We start from the raw sequence: 27,241 nt of genomic DNA, 5'->3' as shown, positions 1-27,241 counted from the left end.
TGTTATAACTTAATATATTATGATAACATGACCCAATGTCCCTCCAGGTATTTACAATCAATTGCCTTTTTAGTGGCTGACGAATCAAGACGCGGTGTAATGATCAGATCTGTCTATCCCTCTGTTTATAGCCTTTGTCAACCTGGAACAAAGCACGACAACATTAAAACAGCATTTAAGCTTTCAACCAGGGGTCAGGTCAGAGTAAAATGGCCTCCAAGTGACTATGGTGAATTGTAAATGACTAATATTCTATGTTTATATCACACTCAGGGTTTTTTTAAGTCTCTACCAACTACTAAGAAAAGCATCTGGGACTCTACTCATACAAACGAGCAAAGTAGTAAGATTTAAGCTTGGGTACTTTAAGGCAACTTTGGAGAATATTTTTTTATAGAATCTATAAAAAAAATCCTCAAAGCCACTCTCTTCTAGCACATGAACATCCACTGCCTTACTACTACGTGTACATGAGAGAGTGAGCTTTAATTGTTGATGCAACAGAACAAGAGGGCTTTATATTGTGCACGTGTGTTCGACATACATAACAATAGAGATATGATAATGTTACACACATCTATGTAATTAAAAAATAATTCAGCCTTCACCCAATCATAGGAGAAACCAACTGGGTCAGTTGTAACACTGTCATTTGACCAATCAGAAAAGAGTTGCCGTGATGTCATCAATATCGAACACTCCCATATCCTTCATAGAATGATATATTCTTTATTCTTCAATAAAGTTCTTGCATAAATTGAATAGTCTGGATCTTATTTCAGCACATGTCCTGTCATTGTTACATCTTTCCACAGCTAGTGTTACAACTCACCCCAGTAGTGGGGTAGGTTGTAAGAATGGATCTCTTTGTATTTGACTTTAACTCACATAATCTGTGATTGTGTAGTAGAAGTTTAATTGAGTTTTATTTGTAGTAGACAAAATATGGGTCCAGTGTATCAAGGTCTGAGAGATCTAGCACAAACAACCACTGAGTTACAGATGCTCAAACAAAAAGTGTTACTACCATCCCCGGTCTCCCCTAAAAAAAATGTAATTGAGGTAGCGGAGAGCAGCTCCCGTTTCTCCGACAGCAAGTGAATGCATCAGGACGAGTCACGCGTTGTTTGCTAGGGTGCAAATATGGCGGACGATGGAGAGTCGTTGGAGTCCTGGCTTAGTAAGTTCATACTAAAACTCCTTTTTCAAGTCATGCATTCAAATTAGAGACTTGCACGTAAGTGCTGAATAACGGAGGGGGTCTGAAACGTTAGTTGGACTCACTTGACAATGATTGTTGTCGAATATTTTCTGCATATTCGTCTGTGTTGTCAGAAAGTGGCTAACACAGACAGCTTCTGGTAGATGATGGGAGTAGCTGTTAGCCAGAAGGAGCTTTGGTGTTTGCTTTACTTGTGTCTTTGACTAATAGTCGGTATGTTCAGGGTGTCAAAATATGTATTATTATTCTACTGGTGATCCGTAGTGCGCATACACATTTACTGCCTGGAGTTACAGACGCTGTTGTAAACACCTCGAGGCGTTAACTTAATCCAAGTTCAGACAGGGCTGTCAAAAACAACAACACACTGGATCAGAGAAGAGTCTGGGGGCCACGTAAAAGAGAATTCATAACGTAAGATGAGCTTGAAACGAACAACTGTCAGTGTTGTTTGTGAGGTGGTTTCTGAAGGGATAGAGTTTGATAATCCCGTCTTGAATTACATCTGCAAAGCTACAAAGCTCCAGCCTTCATTAGCTTTCCAGGGACAAGATAGACTTACTTCCATATATGTGTGTCTGTTTGTAAATCTATGCTATGCTAAGGCTTCATGTACATGAAAGTGCATATCCTTATTTTTTTCCAGACAAAGCTACTAACCCTTCCAACAGGCAGGAGGACTGGGAGTATATAATGGGCTTCTGTGACCAAATCAATAAGGAGCTAGAAGGGTATGGTCACATTCATTTAATAAACCCACTTACACAATGTTGTGTCTCAATTTGCTAAACATGTGCTGCTTATTATGAAGCCCACGACTGTGTCTTGCTTCTGTTATTGACTTCACATTGTATTGTTTGTTTCTTTTATAATTTCCAGCCCACAAATATCCGTAAGACTTTTGGCTCACAAGATTCAGTCCCCTCAGGAATGGGAGGCCATACAAGCGTTGATGGTTGGTAGTATGATAAATTCACTATGGTTTTCATTGTGACATCCTTCAGCATGAAGTGGTCTACAATTACAAGATTTTTGTCTCAGATTGTGTTCCTTTTTTAGGTCCTCGAGGCTTGTATGAAGAACTGTGGGCGAAGGTTTCACAGCGAAGTCGGGAAATTTAGGTTTTTAAATGAATTAATTAAGGTGGTTTCACCCAAAGTAAGTGGCAAATGTTCAGTCCCTCTCTAATGTAGATTCTTCAAATTATGTTTAATGTTATTTGAAACTGTGGATCTTTTTATCTTTCAGTATCTAGGAGACAAAGTATCAGAGCAAGTGAAGACCAAAGTGATCGAAATGTTGTACAGTTGGACGGTGTCCCTGCCAGATGAAGCAAAGATCTTTGAAGCCTATCAGATGCTGAAGTCCCAGGGTAAGACAGCAACTGCATAGAAACTGTTAAGATATGCAGGCTTCGAGAACTGGTTTCAAATTAAAACCGGTTTCAAAATCTGAAAGGGGTTTAGAGTGTTGGTGTTCTAACCTCGCTTGTTAAAAAACACAATGACTTTCATAATTCATACATATCTTTTTTAATTTTTACCTGAAGTGGGAAGTTATAGAGGAAGTATTCAGAATTCATTTTTATTTAGTACCACACTTAAAAGTACTGTTACAAGTAGAAGTGCTGCATTGTTTCATCAGAAAAAGTTCAGAAGTATTATTAAGAGAATATACTTTTATATTTTGTCCGACCAATAGTCCCAACCTGTCAGTTATTATAAATAAATGGAACATAGTAAAATAATTCAAAGGAAGGAGCAAATCCTTACATTCGAAATGCTGGAACCGTTTATTGATTTTCCATGAAAATGACGATTATCACGCTGTAAGGATAATCCATAAAACGATACGTATTCCACCATTTATTAATTTATTCTTCCACAGAACACGAAACACAAAAAGGTACCAGTTACCTGCTCGTAAAATAAAAACTCGTATTATTAATTGTCGTACGTGCATTCATCAATTAACAGAAAATATCCGCTCCCGAGCTCACCCTCTCTCCGTCAATACCAAAAAACAGAAATGATGAGGTGCATGAAATCATATAATCAGTGACATTACCGCAGCTTCTGGTGAACACGTCCACCACCAATAACTAATTCACAGCAAACAATAAAAATTTGCAAAACTATCAAGCTTAGAATCAAGCAAAACTTAGATTTGTGGCTCGTACAGTAAGCGCTAGGTGAAATAAACGTGTTGCCTGTTTTGACCCTGTCCCTAAAAAACAGGAAGAGGCAGCATCGGGGTAAGAACTGTTAAAATCCAAACAATACCCAATAATAGTAAAACAATATGAATTCATAACGGTGACATACAAAAGGAAAAAAAGAATACAGTAAACTATGGTTTATGACTTTGTTTTGCTTTGAACTGTTTTAAGTCCTGAGACTGTTGTTTCGTAGTGTAAGAGCTGCCTGTTGTCATTTTGTTTCAGGTATTGTTTCGGTTGACCCAGAAATCTGTCTTGATGCCACATTAATGCCGTCACCATCTCCTCGACCCAAGAACCCTGTGTTTGATGATGAGAAGAAGAGCAAGGTCAGAACAATTGTCTTAGGATTAGGAAGTGCTTGTCTAAATACTGCAGCTTGTTGCACAAAAGTCAGACAGACACTTTTGATTAAATGTTTTATTGGCACATACATATGCTATATCTGACTTGTACTATTTATAAGTCTTGTATGTTTCTGTCTAAGGCACTTTAGTCGAAGTATCCAAGTGCCTGCATGTGTTCAGAACCTCCCTGCTGATCACAGTGAAAAGAATCGTCTGACATTTTTGGAAATAGCCTTAATGGCTTTCCAGCTGAGAGTTAGATGAGATGATCAATACATCTCTCTTGTCTGTCCATTACATGTTTAGCTTAACGACAGGAAGTCACTGCCCCCGCTAAGAAATAGTCCAACACAAAACTTCCCTTGAAATCACAACTTTTTTTTACTGTGTTTGTTTGTTTTGTGATTGAACAAACCAGATTGAACATGTTAATTAGTGCGCTTTACATGTGCTGTAGGTGTTTAAGACGTTGTTTGAATAGCTGTTTCCAGCCTTTATGCTAGGCTAGGCTAACCATGTCCTGGCTGTCGCTTCTCATTTGACAGACAGATATGTTAATGTTATCAATGTTTTCTCTTATTCCTTATTGTGAATTATTTTTTTGTCGGAACCTTGTATGGACTGAGAGGTTAGACAGGATCAAAAGAAGAAGACGATCTCTCTCTATTTCTTCTCCTGTCTTGCTCTTGCATCACCGACTAAAGGCTTTGCACTCGCACAGAAAAAGGGACATATGTAATGTTCCTTGACCACACAAGCTGCTGTTGTTTGTTTCTATTTTTCTGCTCCATTACCCGCTGTTACTGATATAAATGTTTACTCTTCGTTGACTGCAGGCGATCTATGGATCAAGTTTTTTCAGGGTCTGGGGGCTGGTACGGCTTTGCTGCTTGTGTTGGTTTAATCTTTGGGAAATGGCAGCGAGTGTTGACTTACGGAAGGTTCTCTTATCTCTCTGCAGAGACTATCAGAGCTGCTGAAGAGCAAAAAGCCTGAAGATTTGCAAGAGGCCAATCGGCTCATCAAGAACATGGTCAAGGAGGTGTGTCTGCGTCAAAATGTTTTGATTGTTATGTTTAAATTTAGCCTGATTTCTGGTGACTTTCTTTGAGAGAAATAGGAAAACAGATTCCTGAACAGATTTCTCAGGTTTAATTTCAAAATGTGTGTACCTTCAAATGCACTGAAACCTTTTCTTTCAGGATGAGGTGAGGACGCAGAAAGCCACAAAGCAAATAAGCACACTGGAGGCCGTCAACAACAGCGTCAAACTCCTTAATGAGATGCTTGCTCACTTCAGCCCACAAGACTCGACAGACGGAGACAAGGAGCTCATTGGGGTTCGTTCTCTGTGTTATGTGGCTCGAATGACCTTTCGAAACCCCTTAAATTATTTCTTTTGGCATCAGTTGACCTTTCTGAAAACACTGTTACTTTTCCAACACCTTGCCCAGGCAGCCTCGAAAACAAGTAATTTATTATAAAAATGAACATTGGAACACTTTGTGAAATGTAAGAATTAATTTAATATCATTGTATTAAGTGACAATGACTATGGATGACTGATATTTTTCAAACTGCTTTTTCTAGGAGCTGTACAGAGATTGTGACAAGCTCAGGCAAACTGTGTTTCAGCTGGCTACTGAGACGGAGGATAATGACAGCAGCTTGGGTAACAACTGTTTTCTTAAGCGCTATTAATACTGAAGACATTTTCCCTCCATCGTAATTTATGTATGAAAAGAGTCAGTGTTTACATAAGCCTGGTCCTCCATTGAGACCAACATCTCATCAGGCAAGACCACTGATGACCTCTCGACTCATAAATTGTGAACCAAATGATGTCTACGTTGTTTGTGTTTAAAGTATGTAAATATAAACGTCACCACAGTCTGACCTTTTTAAAATGCACTTACCAGGAGACATCCTGCAGGCCAGCGATGACCTTTCCCATGTCATTAACTCTTATAAGAAGATTGTGGAAGGACGTACTGTCAATGGAGAGACAGAGGAAGCACAACAAACGCAAACGTCAGTCAGACAGGGTGAGTGCCACCTGGCGTGGGCAGAGCATTATATGTTCATCGTGTGTTGACAAAAAGTCTCCTTTGCATGCGGCTAATATTTGTGCCGTTTAGCCGTGCAGTTTCTGACATATCTTCAATGAAAGCATTCTTTTTGTGTATATCACAACTTAAAGATATAATCTCGAAGATTTCAGTTTCGTTCTCTTTGGTGGCACCTTATGGCGGTAAACAGTAATTACGGTAGTACACCTTCCATATATCCAGACGTCCACGGTTGGCTCCCTTTGTAACGGTTGTAACTCCTGATTTTCCTTCGCTGACGGTCGCTTTCCTTTTTAGACTGTTTGCCTTCATCTGAGCGTCCAATTTGTTTCTTTTTCTCTGGATTTTTTACTTATTTTTGAAGTTGTATCTGCAGTCATCCATCTTTGTTTGTTCAGCCATAGTAGATGATGACCGTTTGGTTTGGGTCATGTACTCGTGGCTCTGGTGTAGATGGCGTGTGTCCTTTACACCTCTCTGATCCTCTGGTGTCACCAAGAAACTTCAAGGCCAAAACTTGAAGTCGGATATGTCAATCCATTTATTTTTCTATATTAACAGAGTATATCTCTATTTTCATTTCTTTCTTATTCAACAAAACTTCAAAATAAATCACACCACCTCCAGTCTGCCTCACGGTCAGAAACAATACACCTCGCTGTGTGCCACACCTGTAGCAATTAATCTGACACCTAAATAGACTCCTAGGCCACCCACAGCGCCACCCTGGCTCCAACTGAAATGGCTCCAACCGAAAGTCGCACCAGACACCCAGTCCATAATACTGCAAATACAAAGGCTTTCATCAGTGGGCCATAGACTCAATCACCATCGTGTTACCTCATGCAGCGATAGATGGGGACTTAACAAACATTTATTTAAATGAAAATCTTCGAGATTATATCCTTAAATTAAACATTATCTGTCCCACCTGCTGCAGTTTGATTATTAGCTGATAGAGATTTAATATCCGGGTATGGCAAGACAAAGCAAGGAAGGTTTATTGATAAAGCAGCATCATACACAGAGCATTTCAAAGTGCTTTACACAGTTAAAAAAAGCCTTATGTTAAAAACTTTGTCTTAAGAGTCTTATAAGTATGTCCAATGAATGTACTGCTCTATTAAAGTATATCATCAGCGCTGTGCTGTGTGAGTGCAAAGTGTAGCTATGGAGCCCCCTCCCCCCCTCCATCTTTGCCAAACAGAATGACTCATCTGTGCAGATCTACTAGAAATATTTACATCTGTTTTCTTACATCCAATATTATTCTACCTCTAAAAGGCATCGCTCGCACGAACCAGTCGGAGATCCTGATTGACCTGGTGGGTTTGGACAACCAGAGCGTCTCTCCACCAGAGCAGCAGCCCCCGACATCTTCTCTGTCTATTCCTGCTGACCTGCTCTGTGGGTCTGCTGTCAACAACACTCAGCCCCCCAACGCCAGCACACCCTCTGCAGCACTTTCTATCTTGGATGAAGAGCTGCTATCTTTAGGTGACACAGTTTGTTTTTCATGGTAACACTGGACTTCAAGTGTTGTTTGGGAATGTCTTGTTAACATGGAGATATGACTTGTTTTACAGGCCTCAACGAACCCAATCCTTGTCCGTGTAATTCAACAAATGCAAACCTGAGCAATCATTTCTCATCTTTACAGGTATTTAAACGCTGTACAATAATGCATAATAATGTTAAGTATTATCTTATTAGTAATATCAGTGTTTTTTATTACCATATATTTCCAGGTCTCAAGTCAAGATGTGGATCTCTTTGACACGACTTCTCCTTCGGTTCCTGCCTTATCTGCACCTTCACTGTTTCCTGAAGCTATTTCAGCAACTGTTTGCTCCTCCAAGCCCTCCACAACTTCATCTGATTTAAGTTTCCCCGGCGACGTCTTCTCCACGCCTTCGGTTTTCACAGAATCCGTCTCAACAACGTCCGTCATGTTCCCACAGCCTCTCAGCCTCTCAGTATCCATCAGCACAGCCCCTACAGCTCTTCCTCAATCCTTCAGTATGGCTTCGTCTGCTCCCTCAGCCACACATGTCCCCGCACATCAGGTCTCTACTTCAGCTGGAGGGTCCGACTCGTCTGCAACTATTTTCAGTCACAATTTTCAAAGCCTTGCCTTGCTGGACCTCGGCAGTCCTAAAAAGTGAGTCCTAATTTAAAAAATAAGTAAAACGTGTTTTAAAAAAACAAGTAAATGGCGCGTGGCCTTCGTCCGATTGGCAGGCCTGTGTGTTGAATCACTCATGTTGAAAGGCACTTCTGCTCAGTGACACTAAACAGTCATTTCTCCTTTCTGCTTAATGAAATTTCAAGTGCATGTCAACTGCTCTCAGAATGGCAAATTGTTCCGCATGATTCTCTTAACCTTTGTTATAATGTGACTTTGGGTCATGCAGCTACTTAAAGAGGAGTACTAAGTGCTTTAACCAAGCAACATCGCTCTGAGCAAGGGGGTAAAATGCTCTGATGTTTTTATTCTGAATACTCTCCTCATTACATTTTTAAAACATGCATTTAGAGCGCCCCCTGCTGACTGGCTGCAGTATAGGTCATAAAGCCCGCCTCCCCATGTTAACAGATGGGACATGAGTCAAACTATAAAACCAAAATACACGCCAATTACATTTTTCTCAAACATGGTTTCTGTCTTTACAGTTAGTTCTTATCATGCTGATTTACATGTGTTCATTTTTCTTGTAAGTTTAGTTTTAATTAGTTAGTTTAAGGTTTTTAAAAGGATGATTGACAGCTCTGTTGACAAATGCGATTCCGATCTGTTCCAGATTAGCAGAGTAGAGGAGGAACAGCAAGAGGAAGCGTAACTAAAACAGTCACTACAGTCATTGAAGTTTCCATATCTGTGAGCGTCTGCTTCAGACCAACACAAGAAGCTGTTCTGCTGTTAAATTCGCAGGCATGCGGGATCCTTGCTGTTTTTTTGCTAAGTTAAGTGTGTGTTTTGGTTAGCGGAAGTGGCTATGGCGGCTCCACCCGCCGATCTCTACTGCACAGACTCTGGCTCCAAATGACGTCACCATCACAAGATGGCAGTGCCCATCATGGGGGCTATTTTGGCATCAATTTCGTGCAATGAGAGCAGATGGAGACACGGCGTCGTCCATCTATATATACAGTCATTGGTACTAATTAAAATGCCAAGGCTGGCAAAACTGGTCAGGTTAGCTGCCAGTGTTTCAAGCGTCACAACGTTGGTATTGTTTTGTTTAGTTGAAAATCAAGTGCTAACTTATGATTACTAAACCTGAAAGCAAACGCTATTGCTTTGAAATTTCAGGAAGCATTTCTTTCATCTTTCTTCTGTTCTCTCTCTCTCTTCTTATAGCTTAATGATATTTATTGATGTCATACGTTAAATCATTGTGGTGCCTGTGATATCTCTTTTACCAAGACACTTGTTGATCTACACAGTACAGCGGGTGCGATGGACTTAGGCAGCTTGCTGGTCAAGAGTCAGGATCCTTCTGCTCCTGCTCCATTGTCTTCCACTCTCGGTGTCACCTCCACCACGTCCACCTCCCTGCTCCTTGGAGGAATGCAAGGCGGGTCCAATCTCCCAGCTTCCAGTAGTCAGGCAGATGACAGCCCTCTGTTACGCTCCCTCTCCCCCATCCTCCCTCTGAGCCAGGCCAGTCCAGGCAGAGGCCAAGAGGTGTCCCTTGCCAACGTGTTTGTCCCTTTGGATGTTATCAAGCCAAGTGAGTTCTATGAAATCTGCTGTGTGTTTTCTGTGAGTACTTTTCTTAATTATTTGTTGACCACTATCCACAAAAAGAAAAATCACTGAATCTGGACCTGTAATTTTGAAGCCACGTAAGAATTTGGTCATTATTATGACAAAAGCAATCTGAAATAAAAACATTGTCTTGTCACCCAACCTTGATAAAAACCCTCTAGCGAGGATGCAGGGTAGGTCATAACCCTAGACTTTACTGCCACTTAGTGGGGACATTGGGGAACTTGACAAACAACAGAAAACACTGGGTGACATTTTGCCTCAATTACCCTTTGTATCGATTCTCAAAGTTTTACTTTGGTAATTACACAGCATGTTCCAAAGGCAAGACGCATTTGAAACCATCCCCTGTATATTGATTACACTGGAAGCAACAAGAAGCGGACTATTTGTCAGGTGTATTTGTCACCGAATGCCTTGTTGATCTCTGTAATAATCACTTGTTACTTCTCTCTATGTGTGCTGAAAGGTCAAGTGTGTCCTGTGACAGCATATGACAAAAATGGGGTGCGTGTTCTGCTGCATTTTGCCACTGAATGTCCACCAGGCAGACCAGATGTACTGGTAATGGTGGCATCCATGCTGAACACAGCCCCGCTGCCTGTCAAAAACATTGTTCTTCAAGCTGCTGTTCCCAAGGTAAAACCTGCTGTGCCTCTGTGATAACACTGTCACTGCATAGGAAGCTACATTAACTATTTGTTTTTTAAAGGATTCTTTTATGTATTTTATATATGTATTTCCTGAAAATGAAATGATGTATTAAATGTACATTTATGTCTGTTCTGCTAATTCTCCAGACAATGAAAGTGAAGCTGCAACCCCCCTCAGGGACCGAGCTGGTTCCTTTTAACCCCATCCTTCCTCCTGCTGCCATCACTCAGGTTATGCTGCTTGCAAATCCTCTTAAGGTACAGCCTTTAGTTGTTGTTGTTCATACATTTATTGCTGCATAAATCATGTATTCATTGACATAGCACAAACTTACCTCAGCTGTGATATATTTGAAGTCATATCATACAGCAAAGTATAACCCGTCCTCTTAGAAGTCAACCAATAAGCTTTGAGGATATAATGATCACTGACGTTGACAAAGCACGAAAGATTTTGTATTGAAGCAGGCTACTGAAAGAAACCAAGCTGATTGTTTGTGTGTTTTTCAGGACAAGGTTCGGATGAGATACAAACTGACATTCATGCTGGGAGAGCAGCCGCACACAGAAGTGGGGGAGGTGAACGAGTTTCCGCCTGCTGACACATGGGGGGCTCTATAGCGCTGCGTCTGACACTCCCAAGACTTCTTTATCAATTTAGCTTGTCAGAGCAGCTCTGAGGTCAAGACAAAGGGTAGTATTGGAAAGCTTTTAGGGAAAAGAATGTTGGAAGAGTGTAATTTAAACTTAAATGGACCTTGAAGGAGTTTTTCTGCTTGAGATGGCCCTCTGAAGTGTCCCGCAGCGAACATCCAACTTTGCTGCAGCGCCAGAGGCAGTCAGTGTGGTGCAGTAACAAAGGGTTTTGATGTGGGGAAATCATTGCTAATGTTAAATTGTTAAGTTATTGTTAGTTTTATTACTTTTTTCTATTATAATACTAATGTTTCTCTAATTTTAATGTTCATATTTACTCCTATCCCTCCGTCATGTAAGAACAGATTAGAGAACACTTGCACTTTTTGGTGCCTGTGAGTCCAGGCTCATAGGAACAAGCGGCCCCACTGAAATTAAATATATGACCTGCTGACTTGTTATGGTAACAATGTTTTACGCTAAAAGCATTGGACAGGAGCAGACAAGAGCCCCTGAGCTATGAAATACAAAGCACTCACAGATTGGCTCATTAAGAAACCGTTAAACTTAGTTTACTTCCTCCAATATGTCTCACATTTACTACTGAATACTGTTACTTGTCTTCTGAGTTCGGTTACTAACTCTTGTTGTTTTCAGTCTGTCAGTATTTATTATCATAACTGTATTTTATTTTTATTTTTTTTGGGAGGAAGGTGTCAGATCTGTTAATATCCTGTAAGGTATTACAATTGTACAGCTGTGTTACTCCTTATGATGGCCGGGCACTTTCATTATTCCAGTAAGGAAGGTACAAATAGGTAGTTGTCTGAGGCTTTCATGCTAATATTCAGACAGTTATTTAATAATGTTACATTATTTAACAAAAGTGGGTTTTGATGATTTATGTGTCAAGGGCACGTGCACTATGGGTAGTATTTTTAATAAGAAAAAAGTTCTGTCCAATAGAATATCAGCCTTGTGCCAGAGACATTAGCCCCCTTTACTTTTCAGGTACAGCAACACGTTTATAGAAGGAAGTGAAGACGAGCCAACAATTAACCCCTGCAGACAGAGGTATATATTGTTAGGCATAAGTTGATTAAATGTTATTTACAGCCCCTGACGTTAGACCATATTGTGGAAACAAAGCTTAATGGGGTAGGTGATTTTCAGTCTATTGTGAATGTTTAGCTCACATGAGAGGTATAAAGTTGGTGGCTACTTCAAAACATAAGGCCTGCCATATGTTCATCAAAGACTTACTTATATGCTTTTCTGGGGCTATTAGTGCTCTTTAGGGGAGATTCTCTATATATTTCTTATAAAATTATTTATTTGTCTTAGATTGTTATATGAACTTGTCATTGCATATTTTTTGAAAAGCTTTTTCTTTGCATGGTAAAAAAAAAAATAAAGATTGATAAGTATCTATTTGTATTACAAATTTCACACATTTTTGCCTCATCATTTAGCATCTGAAGACCGAAAATAGTTACACGTTCAACACAATGATGAAGGGTATTTCCATTACATTATAATCAGATTCTTTACTAAAGAAATATAAGCAATAGCAGAGTGTAAAAAAAAAAATATAATCATATGCATATAGTAGTAGCAGTACTCATGGAGCAAAATGAAAACTGTCACAATAATATCATACATGCATGTTATTGCTGATCCATCTAAAGCATAGACTGCACAAAAAGATTAGATCTATATATACAGTCTTTGATCTAAAGAGATCAGAAACAGCAGTGGAATTAGTAGGTTACCGACACTGATAGAAAGACGCTTAATCATTAAGATGTTTATTCTGTGTCACCTTGAACCAATATTTAAACTTACACGTTAGGATGGCGAACAGAGAGGAATTATATGTTTGGAACAGTATGCTTCAAGAATTGGCGCAGCTGCTCGAAGTGCAGTGCAGCCGGAGCAGAAAGTGGCGCGCCGGAGTGCGCAGACGCAGTAGAACAGGCGCAGGCAGACGCAGGCAGACGCAGCAGCAGCAGCAGCCATGGCAGACGAAAAACCCAAGGTGAGGAGATGGTTTTATAATGGGTTTTTTCCCCTATCTGTACCCATTTTGTGTGAGGTAATTGAACATATGGCACCGTAAACGTCAAACCAATCCACCAACGGTAGCTTACTTAGAGACGGCTACAGCCCAAACGAGAGCTATCGTGCTAGCTCGTAAGCTAACTTAGCGGGTGAAGTTAGCATAATAAGCTAACGTGGCTAATTGCCAGAGTCCCGGGCGGTATGAAAGAAAGAAATATCCCAAGTCTATTTGTATACACATCATTAATACATCTGAAATGATGTGAAAACTATGTGATTTACATGTTTCTTATAACGGTTATAACTCAGTGATGGTATTTCCAGCTTATGTTAGCAAGAACCGAATCAAAGTGAGAAGCCTAAGGTGAGAGATGCAGTATTACAAGAGGAGAAAGATGAATCGTTAACTTTGAGCGAATTTAATATAACAAAAGTGTTAAATTGTGCACATCACCGGCACACAACAGAGTACTCGAGCTAAAAAGTGATTGTTGATAAGTGCTGGATGTAATTTTCATCCTGACTAGGCCGGTGGGCATCATCAGTTGTAGGCCAGGGACAATTGCTAAAGCTAATGCTAACGTGTAAGTTGTGATGCTGCTCCTTTTCTAAGCTCAGTAACCACGACAGTCTTCAATTCAGTGCTCACTAGGTGCAGGTAAAATACAAAAGTAACGTTAGCATCGATATAAATTTAATCAACATACGTGATGTGAAAAGGTTGCATGTTGAACATCAGTTATGTTGTGTCTGACCCTGACATTAAGGGCTTTGAACATGCATTACTTATGTTGGAGGTTACATTTTTCCTCTTGTGTCTCCTTACATCAGTTTCAGACAACATCTTAACCTCTCTTCAAACTTTTTGTTTTTCTCTCCTTCAGGAGGGAGTGAAGACGGAGAACAATGAGCACATCAACCTGAAGGTGGCAGGGCAGGATGGCTCAGTGGTGCAATTCAAGATCAAACGGCACACTCCTCTCAGCAAACTGATGAAAGCGTATTGTGAACGGCAGGTGAGACAGCAACACAAATACTACTACTGCTCAAAAGAAGCCATCTTTAAGTTTATTACAGTGGTGCTAGCTTGAACATGAAGATGTTAGACAGCAGGCCAGGGACTCAGCTGAGAGATCCAGGGTGACCGTACTTACTTTTGTGATCACTCATGTAATTTTACATTTTATAATAAACCAATGTCTTTAGGGACATTTTGCCTGTATTAGTTAGCCATCAACAGAGAGAGCAGGAATATAAGAATATTCTTTATTGATCCCCAGGGGGAAAATTCGGGTGTTACAGCAGTACCAAGACAAAGTAGCAAGTCAGTGAATACAGTATAAAATAAGGATAGATACATATAAAAATACAAGGTATATACAACTGTTATACAAGTAGGAGTAAGTGACAAGTTAAAGTGACAGTTGTGGGATATAGTGACATGGTATGCAGAATGAGGTTATACAGTATGGTATGAGCTCTAAGGTTTATGAAATGGTACAATATAAAGTGCGTAAGTAGAATAATGGTAAAGATTGCAATTATAGTATAATATAATATAGTATAGTGTAATGTAATATAGTATACCGTATGGTATGGTAACAATAACAATATCGTAATACTGTACATTATGAACATTTACATATAGAATACTACAATATAACACACTATATAATATACTATACTAAGTGACCAGTAGATATAATAGTATAAGATAGTGCAGTAGTAAGTACAGTACAGTATAAGATTTAACCACCTGGTGGATATAACAGTATATAAGTAAATCAGAATGGCAGAGTCAATGAGTTGAGAGTGATGAGAGTAAATGAGGTGAAACAAACAAGCAAACCTGCTGTGTTGGCACCTTAATGCCCAGATCACCAGGGCGTCCCTTAATCTTGATTAATGATATCTTAAGCATTATATTTCCTTTTCTTTCCACACAGGGTCTGGCAATGAGGCAAATACGGTTTCGATTTGACGGTCAGCCCATCAATGAAACAGACACACCCTCACAGGTAAGACTTAAATTTTTGTTCAGCCTAAATGAACCCTTGTAATGTTGAATAACTTTTTGACCTCATTTATGGGAGTATAAATATTATCTCACAGTCCGGCAGGGACGGCCAATGTGCATGCCTTGTACTTTACACTTTATCCTGCTCTAATAGGCTACTTCTTTAAGTATTTCTTGAAAGCATGTGGTGAAACGACAGGTTTTATAAAAGTTTAAGATAATAGAACACATGTGATGGAGAGGAAAGAGGGGATCCACTCATTAATTTGTTTGAGGACCAGCTGTGTCTTAATAAAAGCAAAGATAAACACACTCACACCTCGACACAACCTTGCAGGACAGTAACCGATTTTGTATAAATCCAGCCGAAGCCCACTCTTCGTCCTGCCTCTCTGCTTTGTATGTGTTGTGTAGCTCAGGCCCGCCCTCAGTCAAACAGAGATCCGGACTTGCTGCGATATGCACTACACCACACCAACGACAAAGCCGGGGCAGACACCATCCCATCTAGTTATGTTCGTGTAAACTGGCAGGTTTCAATTCATTATTGACCATATATAGCGAGCCATTGCTAATTTTCAATTGTCTCCTGGCAAATCTTTGATCTGAACAGGCCTTTGTATTCTAGGGATGGGTCATGAATTTCCAATATTCGAATAGTCATTAATTTATTTTTTTCCATTGTTCTTACTGGCGCCTGGTTGTAATGCGGTACTCCTGCCAGACGGTGGCAGGAGTGCCTCTGAAAGCTGTTTGCTAACCGCCATTAAATAACAAGAGAAGAAGAAAGCATGCGCGCTAGGTGCCGGTAAAACGGGTCGCTGTGACATTTGGAACCAGAGAGAAATGCAGAGAGCAGCTGCCAGAGAGTTCTGTGAGGAACTCTTTCGAAAAAACGCACTGAAACTAAGGACAAGTGCAAACTTTGCCAGGCAAAACTACTATATCATAAGTCTGCAACAACTATGCACAGTATGACAAAATAACCAAATAAAAGTTGGACATAATTCTATTAATTAATTACAGAAAAATAACTCGTTAAAAAAAACACACTTTATTATATCCCCGGACAGACCTCATACGTCACTGAGCATCCGTATACGCCATCTTTGAAAACTGGGGCGAAGCTTCGAGTAAAAGTCGACTAGTTCCCAGTGAATATCGAACAGTATTTTTGCTTTAAATGCCCAATCCTATTGTATTCCAACAGCCATGAGAGATCAGATGATTTGACAAAATCATTACCTGCCTGTCTGCCTACCTACCTTTTGGCACTTTACCTGTGCATTCAAGGATTCAAGGTTTTTATTTGTCCAGAACATGGTTGTACATTAAAGGAACGAAATGAGGTACTTAGTTCCCAATTTTACAAGAAAGCAAAACTGCCAAAATAGAAAAAGACTCTGAGTAGTAAACTATAAACTCTGTAAAAATAAACTATAAACAATAAATAATGAAAATATACCTCGATAAATACATTTAATTAGTAGAATATGAGTGATGGGCAGGCCACTAAGCCAAGTGGACTTAATGCACATCCAGATGTACAGTGGCATCATAAAAACAGTTAGCATCTTCTGTGCTGGTCGGCCCAGTGCACTCCCCGTTCACGTGTCATGTGTTTTGAGGAAGTGACTTTGGTGTATTTTGGGTTGGATGCCTTCAAAAAAATGAGTTCACTCTTCCTGGTTTCTCCAAAGATACGTACCACCTTTTAAAGTTAATTGCATTGCAGTCACGTTTAAGATAACCACCCATATGTTTTAATCAACTGAATTATAATTAAAATTGGCGTCTTTAATCAGCTGTGAAACAATTGTAGCTACACAAAACATTGCTCTGTGTAAACACAGTCTACTCTTTACACTTGCTGTGAAGCTAATCTTTAACTTGAGTCTTAAGTCAGGGCACTTACTCAGATTTGCTTAGTCCACTGTACGTGATGTTTTACAGTGCTGTTGTTCTATAAAGATAAAGACCAGACTTATAAACAGCACAGCGCGGATATAAACAGATCAAAGTCCAATCTGCAGCTGTCTTTTGAACAGGTACATAAAGGAAAAGGTCTTGTTTACATTTTATATTGCAAGGTTTGCAGAAACTCTTCTAAGCTTTTGCACCTCCTCTAACCACTTCAAGAGCTGTTCTCTAGTCCTTGTGCTTACGTTAGGTATTTATCATGAAGTTAATCTATGTTTTCTGATATACTCTTTATTATTGTGCTTTTGAAAACACTTCATTAAATAATGTTAGCTCCCTGCTTCCCAACAAATAAAACAAAAGAAAGCAATAGAAAATGAATTTTTTAAATAATTGTTAAACAAACACAACCACACACCTGCTCTCTAACAGATTCACAACTAACATTTGAACTTTTTCTTGCAGCTAGAAATGGAGGATGAAGATACGATTGATGTGTTCCAACAGCAAACCGGAGGCTCTTCTCTTTAAAGACTGTTTCCTACGAACATCCCTACCTCCCCCTTTGACCCCCGAACATCTTTGTTATGCCCACTCTTCAAATGCTCGTGACCAGTGTTGATACCATCAAGCGGAGCACTTTTACAAAATGCTCAAATGCAGCAGCACAGTTGGTGTAGATAAAATTAATCGCACCGTCATTTGTCTGTTAACAGGTCTGACTGCGCAGTGTAGACAATTTGTAAACTGCAGTGACTATTGTGCAGAAAAAATTAAACGCTTGTCATGATAATTTTTTTCCCCTGAAACTTTGGAGAAAACTCCTTGGTCCTTGTATTTGTTTTTATACTTATGTCAACAAGATTTTGATTTTGGTGGAATTTTGTTATTGTTGTCTAGTAAACCTGCGTTTTAAATTCACATCAGTTATGAAAATGTATTATTGGAATAAATTGAGTCTTTTTTTAACACGTCCATTTGTTTATTTCATACATACTTAAGCAGCACAAACCAGCAGATAGAAACAGAACGAGTAGGTAACATGACTAAAAAGTTATCTTTCAGTTTCTTCTTCACTATTTATCTGTTAGACAATTAAAAAGGTCCTTTTTAATAGGAATCTGAGATGGTTCGAATGTAGTATAATTTTAAATGTATTACTTAGAATAGGCATTACTTACCCACATCTTAATACAGTATTTCAACCATCATGTAAGGAGGTTTCATTTACTGTTGGATTAACTCATGGTGCTGTCTCCTGACCCATCTGTTTAAACCAAATGTTTAATTGAATCTACAAACAAAACTTGCTTTAAGTCAACAAAAGGGACACTTTTGATTTTAAAAATGCCTCCTGGCTTTCACTAAAACCCAATCGATAACTACTAGCATGCATTAAATGTATTTGGCTTACAAGTGCTTCACCTCAGGCAATTTTGTTTTTACTAGTGGTACCAATTTTAGATAACACATTTTTGATTAAGATGAATATAAACAACAGTTAACTACCTACCGATGGCATCACAATGAGCAAAGAAAGTGCAAAAACAGAATGTGCTATAATTGATGAAAAATATTAATGTACAATAACAAGTGCACAAAATTCTCAGGACAAAATGACATAATTGTTTTATTGTTTATACAGTATCTATTATATATTTTAGTGTGTATACTTTTTTGTGATTCCAATTTTATTTATTTTGTCAATCTTCTATTTTGTATATTTTATAAAGCTGACTCTAGGAGCAATGCACTCAAATTCATATGTACCTGTAGGTACTGTCCTGTACCTTGCAATGGCAATCAACATGTATTGAACTCTAGATGTTTTAATACATGATACATAATACATTCATCAACTTACAGAAGGAGCTGTTCACTTGGGGGCGGAACTTAGGCTGTAGAAAAGCCCTCTGCTCAGTAGTTCCAGTCGCATTCGCACCTCTGTGTCAAATCCATCCTCAGCACCATCCAGAAAAGAAAAAGACGGATATACTATGTTGTGTCTTTCAAAGTAAACCTCAAATGTGTCAGTTTTGTATAAATACGAGATCACGGTGAAAAAGTATTAAAACTATACTCTTGTATTTCTCAAAACATATATAAGGTGGGATTAGATTTACGTTTGGAATGATATTAAAACCGTCATAACCTTAATATCTGTTGAGCAAATCTTATTTTGGAAATTTAACCGGAAGTACAATCTCGCCTTGTGGTCAGTTTGACACCGATCCATTCAGTCTCGAGGCAGGTTGATTATTGGGAACCACCGGCTAGGATAGACAATGATGAGGCGGTAAAGTGCTGAATATCAAAGTGTAATCCGCGTGTATCCTGTCAGATTTATAAATACTTTACGACTTCTTGAACAAAATGACGACGACCACGACATATCAAGGGATGGAGCCCGGTTCAAAAAGCAGTTCCAGGTAAAAGGCGTCGTTCAGACCAAACCCTGTTAGCCACCATGCAGCCAACAACCCGAGCATCCTCCTCTGTTAACTACAACGATACACAGGTTAACGTAACATTTAGGGAAATTTAGTGCACACTCATTGCCGTTATTATTACTAAGCCGCTTCTACGTGGTTGCATCTTCAGCTTGGGTTGAAGATGCTAGGATGAAGCTCGGTACCACACCTTCCCGTTTTGTCTCGTGCGGATGGACCATTCACATCTTAACGCTAGCTAGCAGGATAGCACACATGTACCCTCCCTTTTGTAGCTACAGAGGCTGCTGAGCTAGCTATTCAGATTAGCCAGCTCGACACCAAACCTTACCGATACATTTTGGCCGTTTAAATTTAATCATTGTTTTATTCTGTTTATTGTCAGACATTGACACATTTATCAGGTCTGTCATTTCAGCTGGGTGGGGCCCACGCGGGGTTCAGATCAGTTATCTAGATGATCAGTAAGGTACAATAAGACATCCTTTATTAGCCTGGTCTGCATGTAACCTCACTGAGACGAGGGCCATGTTACAGCTGGCATGCATCACACCTGACAATAACCCGAGCTTAATGTATATTTTTAATTGTATATATTGCAGTCATATTAAAACTAGAATAATACATGTTTAAAATCCACAGGGTTTAATAAACTAACTATAACTATGTAAGAAATGCAAAATTCAAATACAGAATAAAATGAGCAATGTATTTTGGTGTTCACAGTGTGAAAGCACTATCAAGTGTCACCTTTCAGTTCCAGTGAAAACGATGAAAGTACTTTGGATATAAGAGTACTTTGTTCTTGGGATATAAAACAGTGCATGTATTCCAAAGGGTATACTAAGTTGCAAGCTATTAGGCACATGTAGTGTTAGGTAGTGCAGTCCAATACAAGAACCCTGAAATATATTCTACAATCATAAAGGTAATTTTAGGTGTATGACTGGGCAATATGACAAAATATATCGTTAAAAACAATATGAAAATGTCTTTGGGTGTGTTTTTCCACATCGTCTCTATGGTGATGTCACAAAACCAGCGGCTGAACTGCTTTACGGCTGTTTTTACATCATTCTGACAACGCTTTACATCCTAATCCTTGCATGTGGGAGTGAAACTGGAGCGAACCATAGAGGGAGGTGCAGTTTGTTAACATGGACATTAATGTGCAGAAAAGGACTTTTAGTTTTTATTTGTTAAGTATTTAATCCACACAGGATTATCCAAAAATAGGCGTTACCATGTGGTTATTACATATGGACTAATTATTTGTTATATTGCCCAGCCCTAGTTCTTGGTAACTGCATCATATTGAGTGGTTTTCTTAACTTAGTCCTTTGTTGATAAAATGGGATGGACAAAATACCAGAAAACCCTGTTATAATAGGATATTACCATTGTCACCATTATAGGCAAAACTCACCATCAACAGCCTTAAAGTCCACATATGCTCAGCGCTGGGAATGCTTTTTAATCCCTTATTTAATCCCACATTAGTCATTTACTGGTCAGTGTGAAATGTTAATGAGCCGTCTTACGTGACCTTTTTATCTGAGCTGGGAGCAGCTGGTCTATTCTCACAAAGATATTCTACAACCACTTTGATGAGACAAATACATCTGATATACAGACTAAGGCATTACATTTCATCCAAAGGGTAGCAAAATATTAAATAATTGACCTTTATTGGCACAATTGTGTACAAATAATGAATTTTCATACCTAGTCTTAACCTCTGCATTTTTTTCTTCAAATTATAAAGATTTGGAGACGCTGTAGAAATATTATATCCAATCCAATAGTCAATAACATTGTCAACCATCTCTTTTTTTCCTCAGGGTTTTGCGCCCTCCCGGTGGCGGCTCCAACATTTCATTTGGTACAGATGAGGAGAAGCCCCCCGCCCGGAAAAACAAGATGGCCTCCAGTGTTTTTGCTGAACCAGAGGACCCCTATGCTAATCGAAGGAACAACCCACCAGGTACTTTCTACCTTTTCGCCCCAGTGTTAAATTAGTTCCTTACGTAGATGTTATTCAAACAGACCACCACAACATTAAATGGACGGTGTAGCTTAAAATCAAAACCAGATCACAAATCCAGTGACAAACAGGACGTTTGAGAATATTTTTTCTTATGTCCTCGAGGGATCTTCATCACAGGTTTTCTCTCTTGCTGCTGGACCAAACTGATCCTTTGCCTCCCAAGGTTACTTAAAACCCCAGACTGCTGAATACATAAGAATAGCATTTGCTTCACTTTAAGTTTTGGTGCCCAAAAGATATATTGATTAGTCTCCCAGGCATGTCATTACATAGTCAATCACTGGTGTTGCTCTGCTAATTGGGATCTTCTTATGCATGCACGCATCTGAAATATTCATGTAGAATTGAGCTCCCTAAAGTCCTTATTAGATCACCGGGTTTATTTCAGAATTTAAGAGACATGTTCTAAGAGGAAAAATAAAAGGCTAAGGAACTAGATAAACATTTTTTGGCTGATGTACTTTGACCTGTCGCTCTTGCTCAGGGGTATGTCCTACTTACTTGTGGCAGGCCTGTTGCTCCATTTAAGATAAGATAAACCTTTATTGATCCCACAACGGGGACTTTTTCAGAGTTACACCACAGCAAACAGGAAAGAGAAGAAATTCTGTGGTCGCAGTCTGAATGCATATTAAAGCTTTCACACATTCTCACATTCAAATCCGTCACTTCTCCTTTTACGTCTCAGTCAGTGATAGAAATGATTTAATTGAATCAGACTGGCTGTGTTCTTTGAAAAGGACCATCTCTTATTTTTAACATGCGGTTTCCTCATAGTCACAAAGTCGAGCAGTGACTTCCTGCTTTGTGCTCGGTCATGCACCTCTTGAAAAACTCTGACCCATGATAACAAGGACCATGTTTGTTTTCACTTTATATCAAACATTAGTTATAGATCCATGCTATCTTAACTAGTCAAACAAGCAGTGTTTTTGTGCTTGCTCTTGTAGTGTAGTCTGATCAATATTTACAGCAGCGCGCTCTCATCCATCACAATCTCATCTCATCCCCACCTCCGGAGAGCAGAGCAGAGGGCCAGGATGTATTGCAACAAGCTGAATACATTTATATCCTTGGTTGTAAAAAATACAACATTAAACAGCATCAAATAATTGAAGAAAAGAGTGTCAATATTTTTCAATAATATCTAAGAGATAGACTGTACTGTCTAAAGCACACCTGGTGCCATGTCCTCCCCAGGTAAGTGACGAGTACACACCCGACCAACCACATAATGTTAAAGAAAACGTGATTCAACAGACCCGGCCACCTTCTTCCTTTGCTGTGTGGTCCAGTTCTGATGTGTACATGCCCATTGTAGGCGCTGTGGGCAGCAGACGGGTCAGCGTGGGCACCCTGACTGTTCTGCAGCAAATATGCTTCCTTTATGCTTGTGCTAAAAATGACATTTATAAGGAATGTGAAAGTAACAAAATCTGAAAGTTCCCCGAGGAACAATAGGAAGTTGGTAGGAGCTGTGTCGGAACAGCTTGCTAATACTTAGAGTCCGGTATAATGTGGGTCAAAATGTCAGGACATTGTCAGTGGACTGCAATGGCCGGGGGCTGTTTCCCGCGTTAGATCGTGTTTTTCCCCTGTTTCTTTCAGTTCCTTTGTCAGGACCGACACACAACATCCCAAGTTTTGTTGTAATTATTTTCTGGGAAATTCCACACACGCTCTGACATGATGCTCCAGCGTCTCCAGCTCTGATTGAAGCCAATAATAACGAATTGTATTTCCTGTTCTGATGGCCTTAATCATAACCATGCTGACGCAGTCTAAGCTTAAATGTTGTATATTTACTCTAATCTGTCAATGTTTAATTATGTTCTGATAATGGATAATTGTGTGTATCATATTTCCAAATTTAGATCAATTAATAAATGTTTTCACTGCTGCACAATGAATCTAATTTAGTAGTATATCAAGACTAAGCATTAGAAAATTACTCACAATGGTCACAATGGTCCCTCTCCCTGTCAAAGGGATTCGATCTATAATACTCAAAGTTAAATCTGCCACTGATGGGGCTTTCCACTAATCCCTATTTATAGACATCTATTACCAAGGGGTGGCAATGTTGGTCTATTAACCAGTCGTTACACCACTTACGGACCTAAGAGCCCAACAACTTACAAAGAAAGGCACGGCACTTGCTTCCGGTATCTGTGCTGCCAAAAGATAGATCTTGTCATCCATTGCTTTGTATGCTTTTTGGACTCGCTCCTATTTAGTTTTTAAGTTGAACTGTAATTGTAAACCTGTAAGTTAAAAAGGACACTTTGCACGCAGTAACAAATGTATTGGTTTTTCCGAGCTGTAATGCCTCCTCCTCCCTGCAGGTGGGAGTGCTACAGGTGTGCTGTGCGGTGAACCGTCGGCCCCCTTGAGAAGAGGAGGGAATCAAACCGCCAACCACTCTGCAGACAACCCCGCCACAGTAAGATCACGTCTCACATCATGAGTTCTGGTTGAAAGACATGAAGTGAAACAGTAGAGCAGACAAACCTATAAGGAAGCACGTAAAGCCCAAATTATTTTTATAATCATCATGAAGTCGGTCAATTTTCACGTAGGTAGTTTGTTTGTGAATTTAAAAGGAAAGAGGCATTATTGAATAATATTTAAGTACAAACTACTCGGAATTGATCATTCAGTATGTGTTTCTCTTCAGAATACTAAAAATGTATTCACCACTTCTTTCTTTTTTTTAGGATGGAGAAAATTTTGTGCACGATAATGGTAAGCCCCTGATTTATTTCTGCTCACACCATCTAGCTTCAATGTATTTGAATAGCCTTATCTATCTGTAGAGATTATCGGTACAATGGATGGATGGATTTACATCGCATGACATATGTAACATCACACATATAGGAATGTACACATGTAGCATACACACACAGACGCATACTCTCCTACTCACACAGACATGCCTTAATACATACAAGGCTGCATTTACTTCACTTAAAAACGTGTCTGAAATTCTCACTCAAGTCTTTTTCTTTGATGTTGTTGGTCAATATTAACCGATTTGAGATCGCACCACTATCTAACAAGAATTGAGATTAATGTGCCAGTTAAGAATCTAAATGTAATTTTAAAAAATAAATAAAACTGTCAAATATTTCTCTTGTCAGGATAAATGTCATATAAATTACAACCAAAACATTTTTCAAACTGCTTCTCCTTGATTTCAGATATCGTTTACAGCTGACTTGTTTTAAACGAGATTCTTATAAAGGGTCTTAAATATTAACTTTATGGCTAAAGCTGCATGTCCAAGGCAGAAGGTCAGCATCTTCACCTCTTCATGATCCACATAGAAGAAATAAAGAAACAGCGTTGTTTTTCCATTGTTGGGTAGCTAGGTATTAAAAGTTAAGCCCCTCTCCCACTTTCCCCAAAACCCGCTAACACCCGCCTTTTTTTGCTTAGTGGGAAAGGTTACACCATTCAGACCCAGGTCAAATGACTCTGCAGTCGACCCGGGTAATTATCGCCTCGGCATTGATAGGAACACAAAACCCGGTTGGTGCGCTAATCTCCGCCCCCTTTCCGACACGATGCTATGACGCGAATTGAAGTTCCGGCCGCTGATGTGTAAATACAGAAGAACAACATGCATCGGCGAATTTGTTGTTTGTTTAGTGAAAGATGCAGCAACACTGTCAAGACAGCGAGGTGAGAGAGCTTATCCCGATCCGAGGGGGAAGCTTGTTGTTGACATCAGACAGTGACGCAGCAGAAAAGACACTGAAAGGAGTACTGGCAATAGGAAAAGAGACAATCAGACAATTTATTAGTGACTTTTCCCGGGTCTGAAAAACCTGCATCAACATGCTAATTTTGGGTAAGGTGTAATAGCTACGTAGCTCATACCAACCTCTTTTTTGGCAGCAGTAATACCAGTTTCTAGAATAATAAATAAGAACAAAGCGTGAGGGAAATTGCTTAAGGTATTGGTAATATGGCTGCAGCTGTTGAAACCAAAACATGTCGACAGTCCTGCTGTAAATAGAATGCGTGCGTAGTTCCCTCAGGGCAACGTGCCATTGAGTAAACGATTGGATTAGAGCTGGCAAACATCAGCTAGGTGGTGCCCGCTCTCGTGACAAAATAACAATGACCGATGCCTTGTCAATTGTTCCTATTGTAAATGTCTGTCTGCGTTCAGAAGTCTGTGTTGCTGAGCCTGAAGCAGCCCCGGTGCAGCATGACGAGGCCCCTCCAGCTGAGGACTCCGCTGCAGGACTCGCCTCCGGCCGCAGGAATCCCCCCGGGGGCAAGTCCAGCCTCATCCTGGGTTAAATCCCAGCCAACTGCCCCTCTTTACATCCACTCATGTCTGAACTCATCTTTTATTTTTTATTTTTTTACCAATGAACCCCGGCCCATTTGTCTGTACCGCAGGAACCCTATCTGATGTCTAGTAGACACCAGTCTCCTCCACATCCCCAAGTGCATTGTTTTGATACCTCTTTTTTGGAAACTGTTTTGTACTGTTTTTATTGTTTGTTTCTTGTTGACAGAAGCACTTTATGTAATTCTAATTACATGGTTCAAAGTCTGCCTTGGCCCCTGTAATGTATTAGACCTGCCAGAGAGGGTCCAAGGATCATTTTTGTCATATCAAATGATGGTAAATCTCCCCTTACTTTATTGCGACAGCACACGGCCTGTAGGTGATTTTACGAGCAGTTTTTAGAACACACGCAAACAAGAAGCTGTCACTCTTGCACTGTGTTCAGTTTTGACCCATCTTGCATGCATGTCTGATCTGTAACGTATGAATGTGAAAAGAAAAATAACTGTGAACCTTTTTTTTCTAATTTAACCTGTTTGTTGGTTGTTTTTTTGTGGAATAATTGTTGTATTGTTGTTGCATGAAGTTGGAAACTTTCTACTGATTAGAATAATATCGTCCACATAGGAGCCACATAAATTACTGTCATTGTGATCTGAAGGGTGCAAACATTTTTTCAGATGATTACTGTAGGTCCCAGGTCAGTTTACTGAATTGGAATAAGCCTTTTTTATATGGTAGTCACTAAGCTTAGATTATTGTAACCCCAGTGCCAGTTTTGAGTGCCCTGTGTTTTTATAGGTAAAATTGACTCTAAAATACAGTGTGCCTGTTTGTGTGTTAGGCTACAACATCAAACAAGGTTGGATATCTCCAGTTGCATGCTACCAGTATCACCCAAGCAAGAGTTTTCCATTACGAGTCAATGGAATGTGGTTGGTCTTGATACGTAAGTGTTCCTGGTAAACCCATCCTAGATTTGACAAGTGACCTTATAACAGTTCAGCCTTTTTCTTCTGTTTTACCCCCTTAAACATTTCTTCATGACCCTGCTCACTGGAAATGTAGGACAGTCTTTTATGTACATTTCATGTCGCATTATTCAAACCAAAATTCAAACCCCTCCTCTTCCTGTCCTGTGGAGTCTTGGTGTGTGCGTGTGTGTGTGTGCGTGTGAGTGTGTGTGACTGCTGTGTCAGTCAGCCGTCACGTGAGAAAAACCTACATTTCAGGTACATGAAATGCTATTCCTGTGGTGTATATTTTAACCATGAGTTATAAGTTATGATGCAAGACATGTCTGTGCATCCTATACTAATTCCTGTTGCTGGATGTAAGTCACTGCAGAAATTTGAAATCAAGAAATGGCACAACGTGGAAATGATCATTAAAAATCAATTTTGACCATGGGTTGTGTTTGCTGTGTTTCATTCAGGCCCGGCTCAAGGCATAGGCGATACAGGCGGTCGCCCAGGGCACCACGTTCTGTGGGATGCTGGCTTAGGCCTCAAACATTTTTA

The 27,241-nt window shown here is 39.6% G+C and overlaps 3 protein-coding genes across 4 annotated transcripts; all 3 read left to right on the top strand.

Moving 5' to 3' along the window:
• Window positions 1–1,143: 1,143 nt before the first annotated feature.
• On the top strand, window positions 1,144–12,307 carry gga3a (golgi associated, gamma adaptin ear containing, ARF binding protein 3a). The gene is made up of 17 exons (XM_069665765.1): window positions 1,144–1,180; window positions 1,869–1,953; window positions 2,102–2,177; window positions 2,282–2,380; window positions 2,471–2,594; window positions 3,666–3,769; window positions 4,749–4,829; window positions 4,990–5,127; window positions 5,378–5,459; window positions 5,707–5,832; window positions 7,141–7,353; window positions 7,443–7,516; window positions 7,605–8,017; window positions 9,304–9,590; window positions 10,098–10,267; window positions 10,429–10,539; window positions 10,792–12,307. The coding sequence occupies exons 1-17, from the start codon at window positions 1,144–1,146 to the stop codon at window positions 10,900–10,902; spliced, it is 2,331 nt and encodes a 776-aa protein (XP_069521866.1). The 3' UTR covers window positions 10,903–12,307.
• A 584-nt stretch (window positions 12,308–12,891) lies between these two features.
• Window positions 12,892–17,884, top strand: sumo2a (small ubiquitin like modifier 2a). Its single transcript, XM_069665478.1, has 4 exons — window positions 12,892–12,955; window positions 13,863–13,994; window positions 14,925–14,996; window positions 17,381–17,884. Exons 1-4 carry the CDS (start codon window positions 12,935–12,937, stop codon window positions 17,444–17,446), a joined length of 291 nt encoding a protein of 96 aa, XP_069521579.1. The 5' UTR covers window positions 12,892–12,934; the 3' UTR covers window positions 17,447–17,884.
• Window positions 17,885–19,155: 1,271 nt separating this feature from the next.
• On the top strand, window positions 19,156–27,130 carry jpt1a (Jupiter microtubule associated homolog 1a). Of its 2 annotated transcripts, none has more exons than XM_069665883.1 (5): window positions 19,156–19,344; window positions 21,207–21,349; window positions 23,758–23,855; window positions 24,130–24,157; window positions 25,596–27,130. In XM_069665883.1, the coding sequence occupies exons 1-5, from the start codon at window positions 19,289–19,291 to the stop codon at window positions 25,724–25,726; spliced, it is 456 nt and encodes a 151-aa protein (XP_069521984.1). In that variant the 5' UTR covers window positions 19,156–19,288; the 3' UTR covers window positions 25,727–27,130. The 2 variants fall into 2 exon arrangements, with proteins under 2 accessions (XP_069521984.1, XP_069521983.1); XM_069665882.1 differs by having other exon boundaries at window positions 25,593–27,130.
• Window positions 27,131–27,241: the final 111 nt, after the last annotated feature.

Source organism: Semicossyphus pulcher, unplaced genomic scaffold (assembly GCF_022749685.1).
Source record: "Semicossyphus pulcher isolate SPU_LCO1_2020_fin unplaced genomic scaffold, fSemPul1.0.p SCAF_17, whole genome shotgun sequence".
Lineage (NCBI taxonomy): Eukaryota > Metazoa > Chordata > Actinopteri > Labriformes > Labridae > Semicossyphus > Semicossyphus pulcher.
Note: the sequence above shows the minus strand (reverse complement) of the source record. Positions and strands in the feature narration are given on the sequence as shown.